This window comes from Carcharhinus amblyrhynchos, chromosome 20 (genome assembly GCF_965287045.1).
Source record: "Carcharhinus amblyrhynchos chromosome 20, sCarAmb.v2.hapA, whole genome shotgun sequence".
Lineage (NCBI taxonomy): Eukaryota > Metazoa > Chordata > Chondrichthyes > Carcharhiniformes > Carcharhinidae > Carcharhinus > Carcharhinus amblyrhynchos.
Genome location: NC_137343.1, coordinates 9,179,379 through 9,201,541, shown reverse-complemented (window position 1 = coordinate 9,201,541; position 22,163 = coordinate 9,179,379). Strand labels below are relative to the sequence as shown.

The window sequence follows — 22,163 nt, the reverse complement described above, 5'->3', positions numbered from 1 at the left end:
CCTTTAAAATGAACTTGCAACCAAATTATTCATTCCAACATGAGTTAAATGATCAGAAATGTTAGTGACAAATAATAGGGTTTTATAGCCGATGAGGCACATTCAGGCACAATTATTGATCAGATACCTTCATCCAGACTTACTTTCTTAATGAAACAGCTACACAGTAATAACAAGCCCTATTAAGTATCAACATTTGCTTCAGAGTGAACCTCGGAGACTTCAGTAGATCATTATTGCAACATCATCTGTTGTGCTGATACACTATTAAATAATGGAAGTAGTTAGCTCAAAACATCCTGCTGATTTACACAGGGGAAAAGTTAGCATTCCTGTATGGTTCTTTCTCTGTCCCAACACTGCAAGAAACTACAAATGGTCGTGAAAGAAGCCCAGTCAATCACGTAAACCAGTCTCCCATCCATTGACCCTGTCGACATTCCCATTGCCTCAGCAAAGCTGCCAGCATAATCAAGGGCTCCATGCACCCCGGACATTCTCTCTCTTCCACCTTCTTCCATCGGGAAAAAGATACCAAAGTCTAAGGTCACATACCAACTGACTCAAGAACAGTTTCTTCTTTGCTGCCATCAGACTTTTGAATGAACTAATCTGCACTTTCTCTGCACCCTAGCTATAACTGTAACACTACATTCAGCACCTTCTGCCTTTCTTCTTTATGAACAGTATGCCTTGTCTGTATAGCATCCAAGAAACAATAGTCTTCACTGAATACTAATACATGTGACAATAATAAATCAAATCAAAATCTTATTCACTGTGATAAAATATAACCACTGCCAATTCCTCTCGCACACATATAAAAATATCAAATTACCCAAGTTAACCCTTTTTTATTTCATCCCGTATTTCCAAGTTTCAGAGGTTATTGGTTGCGAACAATAGCAGATACTTTCTGTACCCTGTAACAGAACAGTTGAGGCAGAAAGATGAGCACATTTAACTAGTGAAGTTTTATGCTGTTGATTTTGTCTTTCAGGTGCCACAAGACACTCCAAGGAATAGCTTGATTTAAGAATAAATGAGTTGATGTCAGCTACAGAAGTAAAAAACATGAGCATTTTGGTCGAGTGCTTTGAAATATTCAATAAATTCACTCTAATTTCTTCGCTATTCAATTACAAAGCACCCAGTTAGTGTAAAATATAGCACCCATTTCTTATCAGTGTGTAAGTAATATCCAACATCACATATAAAAGCACTAATTAGACATTACACAGTTCTTCGGGAGTTGATCTTATGTAACACAGACTATAATTTTCCTAAGTTAACATTAATTTCAATTTGAGGTTGTAGCACCTGAAGCCCTCACCTTTGCTGCTGATGAGCAGAGCTGTAAGGTTGAACATGGATTGGGTGTAAGCCTCACTCTCAACTGATTCCAGTGCATCATTAAGCTTCTTAATCATGACTTTGCTCAGGTCCGACTGCCGGCCAGTTGCTTCGGAGAAATGAATCATGCCTGCAACCTACAGAGAAAAAATATACTGAAATATCCCAAAGTATTGGGCAGGTGGCAGCTGTATATTCCTTATGACAGGCAAAAGAATCATTGCTCAGCTTCTATGGAATATTCTGAACCATGTGAAGTTTAAAGTGATACAATTTCAGCAAAGCAATACACTAAAACATAATATTTTTCACCTTATCTTTTTTAAAACTAATTATTTTATGTCTTTTATTCAGCACACACCAAATCAGAATGCTTTAGGATTCAACTCTGCACTCCAGGACTTGAGCACATAACCAAGGTTTGAAACAGTGCAGTGCTGACGGCAGCGCCACGCTTTTAGAGATGCCGTCTTTCTAATGGCTTCTTCAGTGGAAAATCCATCTGGCCGCTCAGATGGGTGCAAACATTTCCCTGGCATTTTTAAAGGAATGCAGAAAATTCTACCGGTATCTTGGCCAATACAATCAGAGAATCCCTACAGTGCAGATAGAGGCCATTTGACCCATCGATTCTGCACCAACTCTCTCTGACAGAGTATTTTACCCAAGCCCTTTCCCCTACCCTATCTTCTTAGCCCATCCATTTAACCCACCATTCCCTCTAACCTGCACATCCTGGGACATTAAGGGCAATTTAGCATGGGCAATCCACCTAACCTGCAATGGACTGTGGGAGGAAACCCACACAGACATGGAGAGAACGTGCAAACTTCACACAGTCACCCGAAGCCGGAATTGAACCCGGGTCCCTGGCTCTGTGAGCAGCAATGCTAACCATTGTGCCACTGTGCCGTCCCTATTCAGCACTCAACTAGCCCAAAACAGATTAATCTCCCATTAATCTCATTCCTTGGACGTGAATAGGAGCAATAACAAAATGATTAGCAGGAAAAGATCATCTAGTGATTCAAACCTCCCTATCCATGATCATGATGCAGGATCCTATCCCAAAGCAACATAACCCTTAGCAAAGAACATAAGAAATAGGAGCAGGATTAGGCCATCTAGCCCTTCGAGCCTGCCCCGCCATTCAATAAGATCATGGCTGATCTGAAGTGGCTCAGTTCCACTTTCCCGCCTTCTCCCCATAACCCTTAATCCCCTTGCCTACCGAAAACCTATCTACTCGTGAGGCAGCCTCCACCACCTCAACGGGCAGAGAATTCCAGAGATTCACCACCCTTTGAGTGAAGAAGTTCCTCCTCAACTCTGTTCTAAACTGCCCCCCCCTTATCTTGAGGCTGTGCCCTCTAGTCCTGCTGTCCTTTCTGAGCGGGAAGAACCACTCCACCTCTACCCTATCCATCCCTTTCATCATCTTGTACGTCTCAGTGAGATCTCCCCTCATCCTTCTAAACTCTAACGAGTAGAAGCCCACTTTATTCAGCCTCTCCTCATAGCTCAACCCCCTCAACTCCGGTATCAGCCTAGTGAACCTCCTCTGCACTCCCTCCAAGGCCAAAACATCCTTGCTCAAGTGCGGCGACCAAAACTGCACACACTACTCCAGCTGCGGCCTCACCAGTGCCCTGTACAGTTGCAGCAAGACCTCCCTACTTTTATATTCAATCCCCCTCACTATGAAGGCCAGCATCCCATTCGCCTTCCTGACCACCTGCTGCACCTGCAGGCTGGGTTTTTGCGACTCATGCACAAGGACCCCCAGGTCCCTCTGCACCGTAGCATGCTGCAGCTTTTCGCCATGTAAGTAGCAGTCCTTCCTACCATTATTCCTACCAAAGTGGACAACCTCACACTTGCCAACATTATATTCCATCTGCCAGGTCCTCGCCCATTCGCCCAGCCTATCTAGATCCCTCTGCAGACTTTCCACACCCTCCGCACAATTTGCCGTTCGACCAATCTTTGTGTCATCAGCAAATTTCGACACCTGACACTCGGTTCCCTCCTCTAGATCATCTATATAAATGGTAAATAGCTGAGGCCTCAGCACCGATCCCTGGGGCACTCCACTAGTCACCATCCGCCAATCTGAACAGCACCCATTGACACCCACTCTCTGCCTCCCAGAGAGTGACACAAGCACAAATTTAAACTTCATTGTCAATGAAAAGGGGAAATCTGGAAGATTCCCCTCCTATAAAAGTAGCCCAAGAAGTTACACTGCTCAAGCTTATATTATCTGATCTGCTACCTACTTTTATAAAGATGTGATCTACACCCTAGTCAACAGGGTGCCCTGAGTGTCTTTACATAGCAACATTTTAAAATGCATTTCATTGGATGCAAACCACTTTAGGCTATCCTGAGACCAATGTTAAATCCACACTACTTCTTTCCCACAGGTTTCAGTGCAACATTGGCAGTGGGCAGGAAACATCAATTAGAAACACAGAAACATTGAAGAAAGGAGCAGCAGGAGGCCATTTGGCCCTTTGAGCCTGTTCCACCATTCATCACAATCATGGCTGATCGTCCAATTCAGTAGCCTAATTCTGCTTTCTCCCCATAACCTTTGATCCTATTCGTCCCAAGTGCTATATCCAACCACCTCTTGAATACATTCAATGTTTTGACATCAACTACTTCCTGTGGTAATGAATTCTACAGGCTCACCACTCTATGGGTGAAGAAATGTCTCCTCATCTCCGTCCTACATGGTTCACCCCGAATCCTTAGACTGTAAGGATTCAGGATAAACTATGGTTCTGGACTCCCCCACCACTGGGAACATCCTTCCTGCATCTACTCTGTCTAGTTCTTAATGCACTTTAGCTCTGGATTTTGGAAGGCTCAAAACAAACAAAAACAAAAGGTGAAGAAATACTTTTTTAAAAATCTGCATTTACCTCTCCTGCAGAACGATTGCGTAGATTGAGGGAAGACATAAAGTTGGAATAGTCCTTTTTCACACAAGCAGGCCTTTCAGTTAGCTGAGTAGCCTGCAGAATAACACATGAACATGTAAAACATTCCTTGTGTAAAACACAATTTTCTCAATCGGGAGATGGGAAATATAAGCAATTAGTGACAAAAAAACGAGATAAATTTGAAGTTTTAGCCTTCTGCAACAATTCTACATGACAAACATAATTCTGATTTTTAATCCAATTTTGAGATTGTAGAGAACATATCTACTATTAAAGCTATAAATTACAGTAGGTTTCTTTAAAATCTCTGACTTTCATTCAACATCAGTACTTAGAATGAGATAATACCTGGTGCCATTTCTTAACATGAAATTATTAAAATTTTGTCACCAGATCCTTATCCAATTAGTTCAGCACAGCCAGTCTTGTAAAATGCATCAACCATCACAGAGAAGGAAATTTGTATAGAGAAAATAACTTTTCCTTTAGTTTCAGTCACTGTGACAACTATGCAAAAAAAAAGTTTTGGTATTTAAATCACAGTTCCTGGGGTTGCAACTTCCTTGTCCGCTGTTAATCAGAACCAAAATAAATGTTATTCTGTGATCAGGTAATTGGAACCACAACTTATAGTGGAGAGTACAGGAAAAAGATAGAGAATCTGGTGAACTGATGCAATGACAGTAATCTCTCCTCAATGTCAACAAGACGATGGAGATAGTCATCAACTTCAGAAAGAGTGTAGAGGGCATGCCCCTGTCTACATCACCGGGGACAAAGTGGAAATAGTCGACAGCCTCAAGTCTCTAGATGTTCAGATCACCAACCACCTGTCCTAGACTCTCCATGCCTATGTGATAGTTAAGAAAGTCCACCAACGCTTCTATTTTCTCAGAAGATTAAAGAAATTTGACATGTCAGCTACGACTCTCACCAACTTTTACAGATGCACCAAAGAAAGCATTCTTTCCAGTTGTATCACAGCTTGGTATGGCTCTGGCTCTGTCCAGGACCGCAAGGAACAACAAAGGGTCGTGAACAGGGCCCTGTCCATTACACAAACCAGCCTTCCATCCAGTGACTCTGCCTACACTTCCCGCTGCCTCGGAAAAGCAGCCTGCATAATCAAGGACCACACAGATGCCAGGCATTCTCTCTTCCACCTTCTTCCGTTGGGAAAAACATATAAGAGTCTGAGGTCACATACCAACCGACTCAAGAATAGCTTCTTCCCAGCTGCCATCAGACTTTTGAATGAACCTACCCTGCATTTACTTGATCTTTCTCTACACCCTGGCTATGATTGTAACACTACATTCTGCGCCCTCCTTTCCTTTTCTATATACGGTATGCTTTGTCTGTGTAGCACGCAAGAAACAATAGTTTTCATTGTATAAATGTAACAATAATAAATCAAATCAAAAAGAGGGCTTAGCCAGATGTTAGCTATCTTTGAATACAGTGATCACAATTCCCAGCATGAAAAACCTTCAGCCCTGCCACTAGTGAATGTAAATGACTCAACTAAGCTAAGCAAATTGAAGTAACAAATAAATCTGGGACCCTAGTTAGGAGACAACAGCTCAGACCAAACAATCCAAAGCAACGCTCACTAAGCTTGAATATTTGGAGATCATAGCCATGTATCTTCCACGGATGCATATGCCATTTTGTCTGGATCAATAATAAGCAGACATTTCTAACTATTCACAAACAGGCCGCTTGGCCCAATAGGTCCACCATGCCAGATACCCAACATTATAATCTTGCAAATGAGTGATGCAGTGTGGCACTACCAGGGGACCCAAGGATCAAATGCAGCCCAAGAAGATGACAGTTTCTAATTACTGACTGATTTTAAAAACTGGGACTGTCGTCTATTTAACAGTTTCAATCAAATCCACAGGCAGGAAAGCTGGTACTAAACAGTATCAAAATGCAAACAGCCCATTGTTACAAAATTAAACAGATTAACAGGGTGAACTCATTTAAAATAACTATCAATGCATTTATCTAAAAAAATCTACCTAATGCAGAAACTATTTCACAGAATTAAAAAAGTTACAAAATTTTGCATGTCCTGATTTTAATTAGTTGACAAAGTAAATAGTGACAGTAAATTCAGTTAATATTTTCAAGCTCATCGATAAATAATGAAGTTAAACTATGTTACAAGGTATAAGAGCTAAAATTACCTAATGCAAACCTGTCCAGCCTTGGCACTATAAAGAGCCGCTTTGTTCATTTCATACGGAGAGTATTCCCCTTCCCATTCTAATTTCCTTCATTCCCCAGCTGAAAATATCTGTGCTCAACCGAGAGGCTAGTCTTCACAGGTAAACCTGGAGGTGTATTTAAGCCACAGGATGGGATTTCTTTCCCAAAGGCACCAGCTCACACCAGCCAGAAGTACAAGACACAATGTGCAATGGATCTGCAGAGCTCCAAGCTCACAGGAAATGCTACTCCAGTTTACTCAAATGGCTTGAAACAAACCCAGGCATGAAGGACGCTATGTAAATGCAAGTTCTTTCTGTTGACATTTTACAAATAACCTACAATTACTATATCATTTTAAAAATCTGCAATATTAATATGGTTTATAGTATCAATATTTTATGAATCAGTGACAGTACATTTGCAGCATCAACATTTAATAAAACTAATATAGGCAGTTTATAAGCATTTACAGTATCATTTTATAAGCTTTTACAGACAATATTGGTCTTGTAAACCACCCTATTTATATTTTATAAATGTTTTAGAAATGCCTTAGAATTAATATTTTTAAAATACCTATAATTATTTATACTTCATAATAATCTCCAGTACTGATAGCTTTAAGTTTTTTTAAAGTTTTTATTTATTAGTGTCACAAGCAGGCTTACATAGGTGTATAAGATAATGAAGAGTATAGATAGAGTAAACAGTGGCAGGCTTTTTCCTAGATTGGAGACAAATATCACGAGGGGCCACAGGCTTAAGGTGAGGGGGGAGAGGTATAATTTGGATGCTAGAGGGAGGTTTTTCACACAGAGGGTCGAGGGGCTATGGAATGCTCTGCCAAGTAAGGTGGTGGAGGCAGGCATGCTGGACTTGTTTAAGGTTTACTTAGATAGACACGAGCGAAATAGGGATGGAGGGTTATAGGAGACTGTTTTAAATAAGGATCAGAGCCTCGGGACGTTCCTGGAAATCAACTGTTACATGTGTTGATGTTTTTCTCTTTTACTCCACAGGTGCACCTTGTTGTCTAACAAGGGGCATTCACGCGGTGGGTCGTGCGTGGGCTGCTCTTGGATGTTTTGAGAGTAGCCTAGTACTTCACGTCATTTGTGTACACTTAAACTGGACCAACAGATGGGCAACACGACAGCTCAGTGACTGTCACTGTTTGCTGTGCAGATTTGGGCCAGTGTCTGTGCGAGTTTGTGCATTCTCCCTGTGGTTGCATGGGTTTCCTCCGGGTGCTCCGGTTTCCTCCCACATCCCAAAGATGTGCTCTTAGGCTGATTCGTGTAACAAATTGTCCCTAAATTATTCTCCCCTTAATCTGGTTTCCAATGGGGATACCATAAGCATAGACATGGGTCAAGGGTGGAGGAGAAAAAACACATTGTTAAAATGGCGGCACAGGCTCGTTGGGCTGAAGGGCCTGTTTCCCGTGCTGTGTTGTTCTTTGTTCTTCTTTGCTTATTATCACTACAGTGAAGTTACTGTAAAAATCCCCTAGTCGCCACACTCTGGCGCCTGTTTGGGTACACTGAGGGAGAATTTAGCACGGCCAATGCACCCTAACCAGCACGTCTTCAAGACTTTGGGAGGAAACCGGAGCACTTGGAAGAAACCCACACAGACACAGGGAGAATGTGCAGACTTCTGCAGGAATCAAACCCGGGTTCCTGGCGCTGTGAGGCAGCAGCGCTAACCACTGTGCCACCGTGCCTTAGCTTGTTTAGTTCCTTATAATTAACAAAAGCAAATAATGTAAAATGCAGCTGGACAACTGCCCGGAATCCAGGACCAGATTGTCTTACATGGCACATCCCATCTTTACAGGTAATTCTTTATCATTTCAACAATGCTGGCCTTCAGAACGAAACACTGATGACACAGAAAAGCACATTCAAAGATAAGACTTCAAGCTTATACTTCAAATACTTCAAATCACATTCCATCCCACCACCTGTTAAGTGTCAAGCACTTTAAGAAAACACGATAAGCAATTTATAACACACCTCATTTGGCAAAATGTATTAAAAATGAAACAGCAATCACTTTTAAGGGGCATTTATTATATTCGCTAGCTCCACAATCTATTGAAAAATCAGTTAGGAGAGCTGTGTATAATTCTCCGCCTTGTGATTTAGAGTGTGCCAATTCATTCGCCACACAACATTTCCTGTGCTAATAGTTAAATACGGCCTCCCTAAGCATATCCTTCCATTTGTATTTAAGTTTGTAGAGAAGAAAGCAAACAAAAGCAGCGTGCAATGCATTCTTTTCTCCTCCATCCCCATCAAATGAAGGTGTTAACTCTTGTTCAGAAAGATTTCTTCTGATTCTTCCTCATTCAAGTGGCCATTCCCAGAGGACAGTGTAAACAGGGTATGACAGCAGGATATGTAGCTGTGGGGAGCTTCAGGGTCCCCAATGCCTGATTGTGTACTCGATCCAAATGTTACACAAGCAGTTTGTACACAGCTTTCAGCAGCAATCTCAGGTTAGGGGATTGCTAAAGACAAAAGCTGTGCCCTCACCATCTGCTGGAATCCGCTAACTCAGTACACACCGATGAAGGCGCACGACCATCATCAAACGTTAGGATGTCAAGCAGTGTTCTTTCTGTGCCTTCCCAACATGCAAGCCTGTCCACATATTTTAAGTTCAGAAAGGAGAATTCTACAGGGTACAGTAAGCAGTCTGAACAACGAACAAACTAGTTTTTCTTGTCACTTGTTTAAAGTTTATTTATTAGTGACACAAGTAGGCAATGAAATCACTGTGAAAATCTCCTAGTCGTCACACTCCAGTACTTGTTTGGGTACACTGAGGGAGAATTTAGCACGGCCAATGCCTTAACCAACACATCTTTCTGAATGTGGGAGGAAACCGGAGCACTCGGGGGAAACCCACGCAGACATGGGGAGAATGTACAGACTCCGCACAGTGACTCAATCCGGGAATCAAACCCAGGTCCCTAGCACTGTGAGGCAGCAGTGCTAACCATTGTGCTGCTAGACCTTATTATTCTTTACTTTTGAAGTAAATTAAATTTTGTGAATAGCAATGCTACTACCATTCTTCATAGATCACTCAAAAGATGTGTTATAAAAGGCTTCATTGGAATCTTGATTTAACTCAGAGAATGAGCAGGAATCATCAGGAAGTTATCAAATCCAATCAAGAAATGTTCTCCATGGGTGATTTACACACACCAGCCACGAGATCATGAACAAGCATGGCATTTCACCCCAAGATCACAGTTAAAGATCTACAATCAGAAATCCACTCTGACATACTGAGATTGCACGCACTAACGTTATAACTTCCAAAATCCATGTTTTAGCTTCCATTTGAGTCACGCCATTAGTGGATAAAAATGCCACATAATGTGTTAACTTCATAAAAGAATTTTCCCCTTTCCGAATCAATTAAATTAGGAGTTTGGTTCAGCAGGAGACAGATGTCTATTTTAAACATTATAATCGCTTTAAGGCTACTGCATTAATATTGTAGAATGAGAACCTTTGCTTACAACTGTGTCCAAATCGCTTAGCGTAGTGTTTACTGGTAGATAATTTTGTTTCAGTGAAAGAAATGAGAAGCTAAAACTCCCACAAAACAAGTCTAAGATGCTGGTTATTGCTGTAACAAACCTGGGTATCAAAGGAAGATGGCAGCTGTGGAGGGTACACACAGTGCAGGATTATCAATGAACATAAAAAAACAGGAATAACCACATCACAAGGCTAATTCATGGAGGAAATAAAACATATAATAGAAACCAAAAGAACATATTTCACTGAAAGATTGAAATAAAACTAAAGGGCTCCACTGTGGAGAGTGAGAGTGGCAGGATGGTCCAGTTGTGTAGAGCTTTGATTAGAGAGTCTGTGCAGACATGATGGACTGAATGGCCTCCTTCAGGGCAGTAACCATTCACTGATTCTATTCTAAGTGTTTCACATTAAGTGGAAAGAGCTCAATCTGTGATGGCAACAAGAGAATGGAGGAGGAACAAATACTTTGACACATGCAGTGAGGTGATGTATCTGTAATTAAATTTTTCCACCAACTCTGTTTAATGGTTGCTGGGGTAACAATTCTCACTCACCCAAGTGACGTCCTTCATCTGAGCTCATGACAGCGATATGTTAAGACGCACTTGATCACAAGGGATCACATTGCAGCCCTGCTCAATGTTGGTTTTCATTCATCATTGCTGCCCAACAGAATGTGGACAGGAATGGAAAACAGACAATCTTCCAAAGCCATGTATTTTTAGCTTGGAGAGTTGTTTTCTGTTTATATTTCAAATTTCCAGAATCTGCAGTATTCTGCTTTTGAAGTTAAACCAGCTGTTTTTTTTGACCTATTCTCCAATGCCAAGTGCCACATATTTGATTAATTGAGAGATTAAGACAACAAACTACACCCAGATATTTGTCAGCAGAAAGTACTCAATCGCAGACTGCAGTGCCTGAGTTGTTGGCTTTGCTGTGGCAGATGTTGCTCTTTTGAGTAGAAACAATTTAAGAATTTCCCTGGAATGGCAAGAGCAGAATTCTAATCTGTGCCTCACCTTCATGATATTAAATTTCATAGAATCCCTACAGTGCAGATTTGGCCCATCGAGTCTGCACCAACCACAATCCCACCCTGGCCCTGTCCCCATAACCCCATGTATTTACCCTAGTTAGTCCCCCTGATACTAAGGGGCAATTTGGCATGGCCAATCCACCTAACCAACTCATCTTCGCACTGCGGGTGGAAACCGGGGCACCTGGAGGAAACCCATGCAGACACAGGGAGAATGTGCAAACTCCACACAGACAGTAACCCAAGCCCGGAATTGAACCCGGGTCCCTGGCGCTGTGAGGCAGCAGTGCTAACCACTGTGCCACTGCGCTACCCTCATTAAATTCACGTCGGAGCAGGATGGATGTCCAAAGGAATCCATGTCTCCATTATTCAGCAGTTGGCTTTTTAGTACAGTGGGGTCACCTCATTTAATTAACAGAGAACAGAGAAATCAGGAATAGGAGAGGGGTTAGAACAAGAAAAAAATGTAATACTATTGTACAGCTCATCCACATCAGGAGCAACTCGATATGTTTCAGTACCAGTTCTGCTGTACGTACCCCGAGTGTGGTGTTCTGTCGGTTGTAACAAGCAAAGTTCAAGATGCTTTCAGTTGCCATCGCGAGGCCAGTGTGCTGAGACAAACCAGATACCCAGTTCTGATGTTTATTCAAATATTCCTAGAAAAAAGTACAGAAGGCCACTCTTTACATAACTCTGCATTCAAACTGTTTGCACAATCAAAAAACAGATCAGAAGATTAATTTTAGCTGCATAGCATAATTCCAGAAACACTCATCATACTGATACTAAACAGCCTAAAATTCTAGTCTTTAAACTTAGAAGTGCCCCTAAATTCTCCAATATTTGGATTCGTAATTAGAAAAAAATGCCAACATTTCTCTTTACTCCATGAGATAGCAACATACTCCTGATGAATCATTCAGTCCCTCAAATGACATTCAATTAGATCAAGGTTGAAATATACCTGAATTGCGTTTACTTGCCTTTGATTTATATTCATCAATGCTTTTAACTGAGAAAAATCTATTCATCTCAAACCTTGGAAAGCTTCAACCTACCCTCAGTGTCCAGTTGTTTAGGGAAATGAAGTTTTGGATTGATACTGTCCTTTGTGTGAAGAAGTGCTTCCCAATTTAACTCCAGAATGGTCGAGCTCTAATCTTATTTCTTTATATTCTTTTCCCAGCAGGGGAAATAGATTTTCCCCTCCCCAATTAAATCCTTTCATCATTTTAAGCACCTCAATGAGTTCATCTCTCAATTCTTTGTACTTCAAGGCAAACTTATGCAACTTATCCTCATAATTTAACCTGTTTACCATTCTGGTAAATCTGAACTGCACCCCTTACTCTTCCTGTGATGCACTGCCCAGCTGAATGCAGTACTCCCGAGATGTCTATACAACTTTCACATTCCAGTCCTTTTGGGATAACAGCCTATATTCTCACAGCATCATAGAACCTACAGTGCAGGAGGAGGCCATTTGGCCCATTGAGCCAGCACCGACAACAACCCCATCCAGGTCCTATCCCCACAACCCCAGATTGTTACCCTCCTGGTCCCCCTGACACTGAGAGGCAATTTATCATGGCCAATCAACCTAACCTGCACATCTTTGGAGTGTGGGAGGAAACCGGAGCACCCAAAGGAAAGTCATGCAGATACAGGGAGAACATGCAAACTCCATACAGACAGTGGCCCAAGCAAGGAATCAAACCTGGGTCCCTGGCGCTATGAGGCAACAGAGCCACCAGGCTAATGTCCTATTAGCCTTTTTATGATCACTTCCTGCACCTGTCCACTAGCTTTTTGTGATGTGCACATAAGAACATAAGACACTCAAATCTCCCTGCTCCTTCCCAGTTTTGAGTTTTCATCATTTAGAGAATTGTCTGCTTTGCTTGTCTTGGATTTATAACAGGTGGTCTCATGCTTCCTCATTCTGAGCTCGACTTGCCACACAGTTTTGTTCTCTCATTTAATCTGTCTACATCCTCTTGTTACTTTCTGCTCCACTCTGCAGCACTGACTGCACCTTACAACTTAGTGTGGTCAGCAAAGCTGGATAAAACACTCTTGATTCCTTCATCCAAGTCACTGATAAAATAGTGAAAAGGTAGTGGATGCCATTAGTCACATCCTTCTGATTAGAATAAAAAGTCATCCCTCTTATCCAGGCTTTTGGTTATCTGTCCAAATATTTTCTTGAGGCTTGGTGTCAAATTTTGTTTGATAATGCATCATTGAAGTACTTTGGGACATTGTACTACATAGAAAAATAGAAAGATACAAGATAGGAGCAGACCCTCCAAGCTTGCTCCACCATTTGTCACGATCAGGGCTGATCGTCCAACTCAGTAGCATGAACCTACTTTCTCCCCATAACCTTTGATCCCATTTGCTCCAAGTGCTACATCTAGCTGCCCTTTGAATACATTCAATGTTTTGGCAATAGAATCATAGAATCCCTACAGTGCAGAGAGAGACCATTTGGCCCATTGAGTCTGCACTGACCACAGGTCCTATTCCTGTAACATCACATACCGACCCTGCTAACCCCCTGACACTAAGCGACAATTCAGCATGGCCAATCCACCTATCCTGCATATCTTTGGACTGTGAAGGAAACTCATGCAGACAAGGGGAGAATGTGCAAACTCCACTCAGACCCATGGCCAGAATTGAACCCGGGTCCCTGGCGCTGTGAGGCAGCAGTGCTAACCAGTGTGCCACCATGCCACCCGCTACATATAGTAAAGGCACTATATAAATGCAAGCTGCCATCTCCTAAGTACCAGCCAATTTTCATTCAATTTGTCTCCAATTCCATGTGCTTTGCAAGACATGAGCTTGCAGCTTACCTGAAGATGGGATTTGGTGACAGATGGGGCCCATTTCATCGCCTCCTGCAGAATCCCACCACAGCGAGCAGCAAAATCTCGGACAATACTCTGAGGGGAGGCGAAAGAAAATCAATGATCCATTAGGCTTAACCAAGGCGAATTATTTTGCAACTGCTTGAGATCTGGAACATCTTAATTACAAAATAAATTTAAAAGGAATTAGGCGGAAGCTTAAGGATGAGGAATGGATAGGGTTACCAGCAAAGAAAAAGTAGGGATGCGGGATTATGCAAGACTTCTCTTTCAAAGAGCCAGCACAGGCAGGGCAGGCTAAATGGCCTCCTGTTGTGCTGATTCTATAATACTACTCTCACACAATTTCTAAAAACTAATGTTATTAATGCACTAAACAGCTTTAAAATATCTTCTATAAAAGATATGTATATGGAAACGCTTATGCACAAACAAAGCATTCCCTTGCACATTATTTCTCACATTCATACAGCTGCTTCGGAAATGAGTCAATTATTGATTTGCTAATGTGTCCTATGAAACGTAAATAAAAACAACTCATATTTCTTAAAATTGATCATAAAAAGATGCAAAAATAAAGGCATGGCAACTTCAGTTTAGCTGCAAATAAGGCTGGATAATACCAACGTATTGCAGCAGGGACACTTTTCACTATGCAGTAAGCCATATTATGAGTCACAGTTGTATTTGGCGGTTAGCCTGTCTTGTGCTGCTGGTATCATCAGTATTGGGGGCCAAATGTAGGTGGCGAAAGATGTATTTTGCTGGAATTAACATTGTACATCCAAGGTTGGAATTAATGGATTTTGGCACTGACTGAATCAGGGGAAATGGAGATAAGTTGGGAAAGTGAAGTTGATATAGAAGATCAACCATGGCCATATGGAATGGCAGAACAGGGTTGAATGGCTGTATTGCTAGCTCTTACTCCTATTTTTTATGTTCTCACATGTTGTTATTCATGACTTTGGGCTTTTCAAATGCCCTGGAACGAAGACATTTCATTTATGTTTAAAGTTTATTAGTCACAAGTAACGCTTAGATTAGCACTGCAATGAAGTTACTCTGAAATTCCCCTAGTCGCCATACTCCGGCACCTGTTCGGGTCAATGCAACCTAACCAGCACATCATTTGGACTGTGGGAGGAAACCGAAGCAAACCCACGCAGACATGGTGAGAACATGCAAACTCCAAGCCTGGAATTGAAACCGTATCCCCTGGCACTGTGAGGCAGTAGTGCTAACCACTGTGCCACCCATCATTGTCATTTGCAGTGTGCTGTAAGGGCAAACAGCATTATAAATATTAGTGAATTGTTGGAGAAACCTGGGCAAAGCAAGTCCTTCTCAGAACAGATTAGCAATGCTGTAGGTATAAACAAGCTGTTCTGCCACTTTGGGACCTTACAAATTTGCCGCCAAGTGGTGAACATGCAAAGCTGCAGGTGTGTCTGTATTAGGTCACTACACTGAGAAAGTCCTATTGACAAACCCCCTAGAGGCATGGCAGAATCATGACTGCTCAAATAAGGAGTGTTAGGTATAAAAGAGCATTAGTTGAGCTAATTACATGTAGCTTCACAGGTTGCATATAAATTAACTAATTCTAGAAACACAAAGTGGGTTGTCTCGAGCAGACTGTGCGAGAGGAGCCACCTGGTGGAAGTAGGACAACAACATCAAAAGTTTTTATTCTTGCAGGTTGTTAATGTGCACAAATTCCAACTTTGTGGATCTTCTGTCAAGTTTAAGACATTGTTTCAATTAACTTGCATAATGCATACAGTTTACATTGCATACACAATGTTCCTTGGTGTTAGGAGGTAGGGTTCACCCATCAAGCTCTTCCCAAAAGTCCATGCCCACAATATTCAACCAGGGCAAAACAGCAAATAGGAAATATAAGAATAGAATCAAAGTGCCCAACCTTTGACAACCACACTGGGCAGCATTTACTTCACGGTCAATACTTTGCAAGACAAGCATACTGAGGGTTTGACATTTGGTAATCTACAATGATTTCTGGTCCAGCAACAACACCACTTTCAAATTCTCATCCTCGTGTGCTTAAATCTCTCTACTGCCTTACCCTTCTCTATCTGTAGTCTCCTCCAGTCCAAAAAGCTTCCAAGAAGTCAGTCTTCCTCCAATTCTGAACTCTTGCACATTCCTAATTTCCTTCACCTCATTATTGTCATCAGCTGTCTAGGCCCTAATCTCTGGAATTCCCTGTCTAAACTTCCACACCTCTCGCCTCCTTTAAGACATCCCGTAAATTTTTTTTTACTTCTAATGGTCGCATCCTCATATCACTTCATGAATGTCAGTGTTAAGTGTGGCCTGAATACATTTTTGTACAGTTCCTTGCGATGTTTTTGTGTTGAATCAGCTATATAAAGGCTAGTTGATGTTGACGAATTCATAATCTTTGACAGGGCTGCAAGGTAGATCTAAGCTAAGGCAACGCCTTCTCTAGTAGTGGGAAGGACAAAGTGAGAGTGATTTAGGTGTTTGGGGTGGGGGGCAGGGGGGAGGAGAGAGGTGGGGGGGGAGGAGAGAGGTGGGGGGGGAGGAGAGAGGTGGGGGGGGAGGAGAGAGGTGGGGGGGGAGGAGAGAGGTGGGGGGGGAGGAGAGAGGTGGGGGGGGAGGAGAGAGGTGGGGGGGGAGGAGAGAGGTGGGGGGGGAGGAGAGAGGTGGGGGGGGAGGAGAGAGGTGGGGTGCAGAAAATGGTTTACTCCATCACACTTGCTTCCCCTGAGCAGTTACTGTTTGGTAAAGGAATTATTACAACAGGTTACAAGCTGCCCGGCAGAGGAAAGCAAATCATTAAAGCATGGCAAAAAAAGAGCTTTCAAACATTCCACCGGATTCTGTTTCCATATTCCCCACGCACGGGATCAGCAAAGTGCAGACAAAATCCCATGCGACTCAAAACGTGCGGTTCACTTAATTAATTAAGTAGACCCCTCGCCAAATTATTCACCCTGATGGTGTATTCATACTTTGCCAAAGCGACTTTGACGAGTTTTTAAAAACTTAAGCCTGACAAGGGGATCCCTCTGGGGCGCAATAAGTATAGCCCCCCAGGGGAGAGGGGCATCGCTAGGCACTGCCCCCTGGCACAGGTTAGCCTGACACTTCAATGGTGGGGAGATTATCTTTTGCTCTAATGTTTTGTGCCCCTTATAAATGGCTGCCCGATGTCTGTGCAGCTGGTTCTGCTGGCCTACGAGCCCCCTCCCCGCCAGTGACAGCGTAAGCCACATCCTCCCATTTTGTTTAAAACTAAGAGGCACAAAGTCTGGTGGGAAAACTGGTCTATGGAGCTGGAGAGCTTCACACTAGTCTTCTGTCTGAGCCAGGCACTGTGAAGAATTTGGTAAGATTCCACTCAATGTATCATTTTTATTTTGACCTCAGATAAACACTGATGTTTCTGGAAATGAAAGATGACATTACCTCCCTGGCTTCATAGGTATCGGGAACAGTGATTCTGTAAGGGGTATCCAGTATGTCATAGTAAGGCTGATCCTTGTGGATATCCTGCAAAGGAAAAAATATCTCATTATCGGTGATCGAGAGAACATTCTTCCACCAAATCAGCTTCATTGGCTGTGGTTCTTACCGCACTGAGTGAAAGAGAAAGCGTCTGAAGAATATCCAGCATGGTCTTTAGGACAGTACCGCTCCATAACAAATGTGGGAATCTGAAATCACAAACAACAACAACTAAATACAACTTGTAACTTTGAAAAGACAAGACAACTCAGAATTTGTGCTATCCCTTTTTGCTACTTGTCCAGAAGGTTCCCAATCTGATTTTTATTTCAAAAATAAACTTTATGTCCTGAAGTTACTTAACACGCCACCAGGAGAAAGGATGGTTGATTTTGTTCCGATCGTACAACTTCCTCCAACTTCTGGGATTACTAGCCTCAACAAATTATACACTATTCTTGTCAAATCTAATCTTATCATTAATTGCATCTGGCTCACATCCAGTGTAAACGATGGAAAACTGGCAGATATCAGTAGGCCTGGTTGGTGGACTTGACACATGAACTGCAGTGATTCAAGAAGGCAGCTCACAACCACCTTCTTAAGGGCAACTAAGGAAGGGCAATAAATGCTGGCCAGCCAGTGACACCCATGTCTCAAGAATGAAGTTAAAAAACTTGGAGTGGCAGAAAAGGCTCAAGGGGTTGGATGGCTAGGAACACCCTGTTCCTAGTTTCACACTTCCAAACTTGCCCCATTTTCACTCGTGACCTGAGTAAATGTTGTTTTCAACCCATGTCCTTCACTACACCAGGGGAGATCTATAGTCATAAACTGTTGTCAACAAACTTGAAGTCGCACAATTCTTGCTCCAAAACAGGACACTGATGCATTTAAAAAGTATCGCATACTGCATGGAATTACACAGGAAGTACAACATAGAGACAGGCCACACAGCTCAACATGGTGCACAGTGGCGCAAGCCTATCTTATCCTACCAGCAAATTCTTCTATTTCTTTCTCCCTTATGTACTTATCTGTTTACCCCTTAAATGCATCTAATCCATTTACCTGAACTGCTCCTTGTGGTAATTAAAACCATTTTCTGGGTAAAGAATCCTGAATTCTCTATTGGATTTATCAGTGACCATGATATTTAAAGACCTCAAATTCTGATTTGACCCACAGAGTCTGCATTTCCAAAATTGTAGTGCGCCCAGTTTCAAAACTTAAAATCTAACAAATTAATTTCAAAGATCTTACTTATCTACCAAGCCCGACAAGAACTTATCAGCAACCCTTCGAATCCTCTTGTGAATATGGTTGAAGTTCACCAACAGAAACTGGGCGTGTTTCTCCAGCTCTTCCTCATTTTCTTTCGTTTTAGGCTGAAGCGGGTAAAACCAAGGTGTTTCTTTACAAAGGTTTCATATAGATTCTTGAAAAAATGTTTCAGACAGAGTTAACTGAAAGACTATTGGTTAAATTAAAAGTACGTGGTACCTTGTCTGCCATGACGGACAGGAAAACATCAAACACTTTATCAGCTACTGCAACCACACACTGCATCATACCTGTGAGAAAGGAACAGGACAAATATACTTTCTAAAACGGAAGTTCGAAGAGGACTAAATGGCAGAGTTACAAACAAAAGGTCAGGATGTGGGATTATATTGAACAGTTCTTTCAAGAAACCAGCACAGCCATGCAAGGTCGAGTTGACCCCTTTCCTTGCTATGAGATTCTATGAAACAAACATTTGTATGCATCCTTTATGTCCTCGGGACATCACAAAGCACTTCTTAGCCACTGAAGTATCTGCACCCTCTCCTTTCCTTCCTCCCGTGTACTCTATGAACGGTATATTTGGGGAGGCGATGGCCTAGTGGTATTATTGCTAGACTATTAATCCAGAAACTCAACTAATATTCTGAGGACCTGGGTTCAAATCCCGCCACAGCAGATGGTGGAATTGGAATTCAATAAAAAATATCTGGAATTAAGAATCTACTGATGACCATGAAACCATTGTCAATTGTTGGAAAAATCCAATTGGTTCACTAATGCCCTTTAGGGAAGGAAATCTGTCATCTTTACCTGGTCTGGCCTACAGTAATTTACTCTTAACTGTCCTCTGAACAAGGGCAATTAGGGATAGGCAATAAATGCTGGCCAGGCAGTGAGGCCCATGTTCCACGAATGAATAAAACAAAAATGGTTTGCCTATATAGAGCACAAGAAAAATACTTTTCACTGTATTCCAATACATGTGACAAGAAGAAATCAAATCAAATGTAACCGCTACTACAATGTATCATAGAATCACAGAATCACTACAGTGCAGAAAGAGGTCATTCAGCCCATCAAGGCTACACAAACAATAATGCCACCCAGGACCTATCCAATAACCAAAAGAGAAAATGCTGGAAAATATCAGCAGGTCTGGCATCCATAAGGAGAGAAAAGAGCTAACATTTCAAGTGCAGATGACCTTTTGTCAAAGCCTCACAGTACCAGAGTTCTGGATTTGAATCCCGGCTTGAGTGACTGTGTCTGTGCAGAGTCTGCATGCTCTCCCCGTGTCTGCACAGGTTTCCTCCAGCTGCTCCGGCTTTCTTCCACAGTCTAAAAGATGTGCTGGTTAGGTGCAGTGATCATGCTAAATTCTCCCTCAGTGTACCTGAACAGGCACCGGAGTGTGGTGACTGGCGGATTTTCACAGTAGCTTCATTGCAGTGTTAATGTAAGCCTACTTGTGACACTAATAAATAAACTTTACACTTAAACTCTATGAGTCAGAGAAATACGCTTTTAGAAGTCAGGCATCAAAAAAGAGAGGCAGCAACTAGCTATAAAGGGTGGATTCTGATCAACAGACAAAGTGTCTATCTCTATATGCCTATTCTTTATTTATTTTTGCAGTAGTAGGCAACCAAATGTTCATTGGACCTTAGCTGGTTAGGTGGATTGGCCATGCTAAATTCCCCCTCAGTGTACCCGAACAGGCGGAGTGTGGTGACCAGGGGATTTTCACAGTACCTTCATTACAGTGTAAATGTAAGCCTACTTGTTACCCTAATAAATAAGCAAGCAACATTCAAGTGAGGAATACCGGTATTGGGAGATTGGAATGCTTTAACGTTGACCATCAGCATTATGTCTAGCTATGATACAGCTGCAGTTTTAGCAAGTTTGTGTTCTGCTTTATATTTCACTGCAACCTTCTAGCACCTCTCTAACTACATATTTGGGGAGGTGGTGGTCTAGTGATATTATTGCTCGACTATTAATCTCATTGTAGTGACAAAAATTACAGTTTTGTCAACTGTGGAATAAAGAATCATATTACAAGAGACTTTCATTGTTGCACTCTTAGGTGCAAGTATCACGCTAATGGATATGGGGCTGTGGGAGTTAACTTCTGTAAGAATTGAAAGCTAAAGGGGTGACTGGCAATGTTGAGCTGAAGGATGTGGCAGATCTGAGTTTGTAATTATGACCCCCTCATTAAGTACTTACCCGCTTTATCTTTCTGAATAGCTTTGTCTTCTAAATATCGAAACATAACTTGAAAACGATCCTGGTCTGTAGAGCGTGACACTCTGTAAACAACATGTAGTTTATTAGCAGCTACACTGTACAGTCTAACGGCAGAAAGGGGCGCTTGCATTTTTTAAGTTAGAAAGTTTCTCAGACCTCATATACTCCAGACGGTACACAGACAGTAGATAGGTAGACATTGCAAAATCCAGCTTGTTAATGAGGGCAGAGACTTCTGGAGGAGGATCCAGGAGATTTATGATGGTGCTTCTCAATTCATTCAATTCAGCCTAAGGATGGTAAATATCAAGGAAGAAAATAGTCACCATGCACTTTATAATATTAATTAAATAAGTAAGTTAGAGAGATGCTAGAAGTTTGCAGTAAAATATAAAGCAGAATACAAACTTGCTAAAACCGCAGCTGCATCACATCTAGATATACTCAATGCTGACGCTCAATGTTAAAGCATTCCGATCTCCCAGTACTGATATTCCTCACTTGAATGTTGCTTGCTTATTTATTAGTGTAACAAGTAGGTTTATATTACACTGCAATGAAGTTATTGTGAAAATCCCCTGGTCGCCACACTCCGGCACCTGTTCGGGTACCCTCAGAGGGAATTTAGCACGGCCAATCCACCTAACCAGCATGTCTTTCAGACTGTGGGAGGAAACCCACTCAGAGACAGGGAGAACGTGCAGCCTCCACACAGACAGTGACCCGAGCCAGGAATTAAACCCAATAAGCCCAAAGAAAAAAATTCAAAGAGTTTTACACATTATAGCATTCATGCATTTAATTTTTTTTTAATTTTATTCCTGCGGCATGTGCTACTTGGTTGCACCATCACCTCTTTCAGTTCCTTCGGTAGATTTGGGCAGGCAGAAAATAGATCGCGGATTCAAATACTCCTATAATTTGAATGATGTCCTTGTTCTTATTTTTATCAGATACAAGGAATTATACATAAGAAATAGGAGCAGGAGTAGGCCATCTAGCCCCTTGAGCCTGCTTCGCCATTCAATAAGATCATGGCTGATCTGATAGTGGGTTCAGTTCCACTTACCCTCCCCATAATCCTTAATTCTCTTATTGGTTAAAAATCTATCTATCT

At 41.9% G+C, this 22,163-nt stretch overlaps 1 protein-coding gene across 2 annotated transcripts in view; it reads right to left on the bottom strand.

Annotated features, from left to right (window-relative positions):
• Nucleotides 1–22,163, bottom strand: part of pi4kab (phosphatidylinositol 4-kinase, catalytic, alpha b) — a 177,014-nt gene that overhangs the window by 67,819 nt on the left and 87,032 nt on the right. The window contains exons 22-32 of one of the 2 annotated variants that reach the window (XM_080208072.1): nt 21,203–21,336; nt 21,026–21,108; nt 19,010–19,080; nt 18,770–18,894; nt 17,634–17,715; nt 17,468–17,551; nt 13,994–14,083; nt 11,669–11,788; nt 10,184–10,207; nt 4,284–4,376; nt 1,334–1,490 (exon numbers count right to left, since the gene is read on the bottom strand). In XM_080208072.1, the coding sequence (XP_080064198.1) occupies nt 1,334–1,490; nt 4,284–4,376; nt 10,184–10,207; nt 11,669–11,788; nt 13,994–14,083; nt 17,468–17,551; nt 17,634–17,715; nt 18,770–18,894; nt 19,010–19,080; nt 21,026–21,108; nt 21,203–21,336 (1,063 nt within the window). The remainder of the gene's footprint in view (nt 1–1,333; nt 1,491–4,283; nt 4,377–10,183; nt 10,208–11,668; nt 11,789–13,993; nt 14,084–17,467; nt 17,552–17,633; nt 17,716–18,769; nt 18,895–19,009; nt 19,081–21,025; nt 21,109–21,202; nt 21,337–22,163) is intronic. The other variant, XM_080208073.1, reaches the window with a different exon arrangement.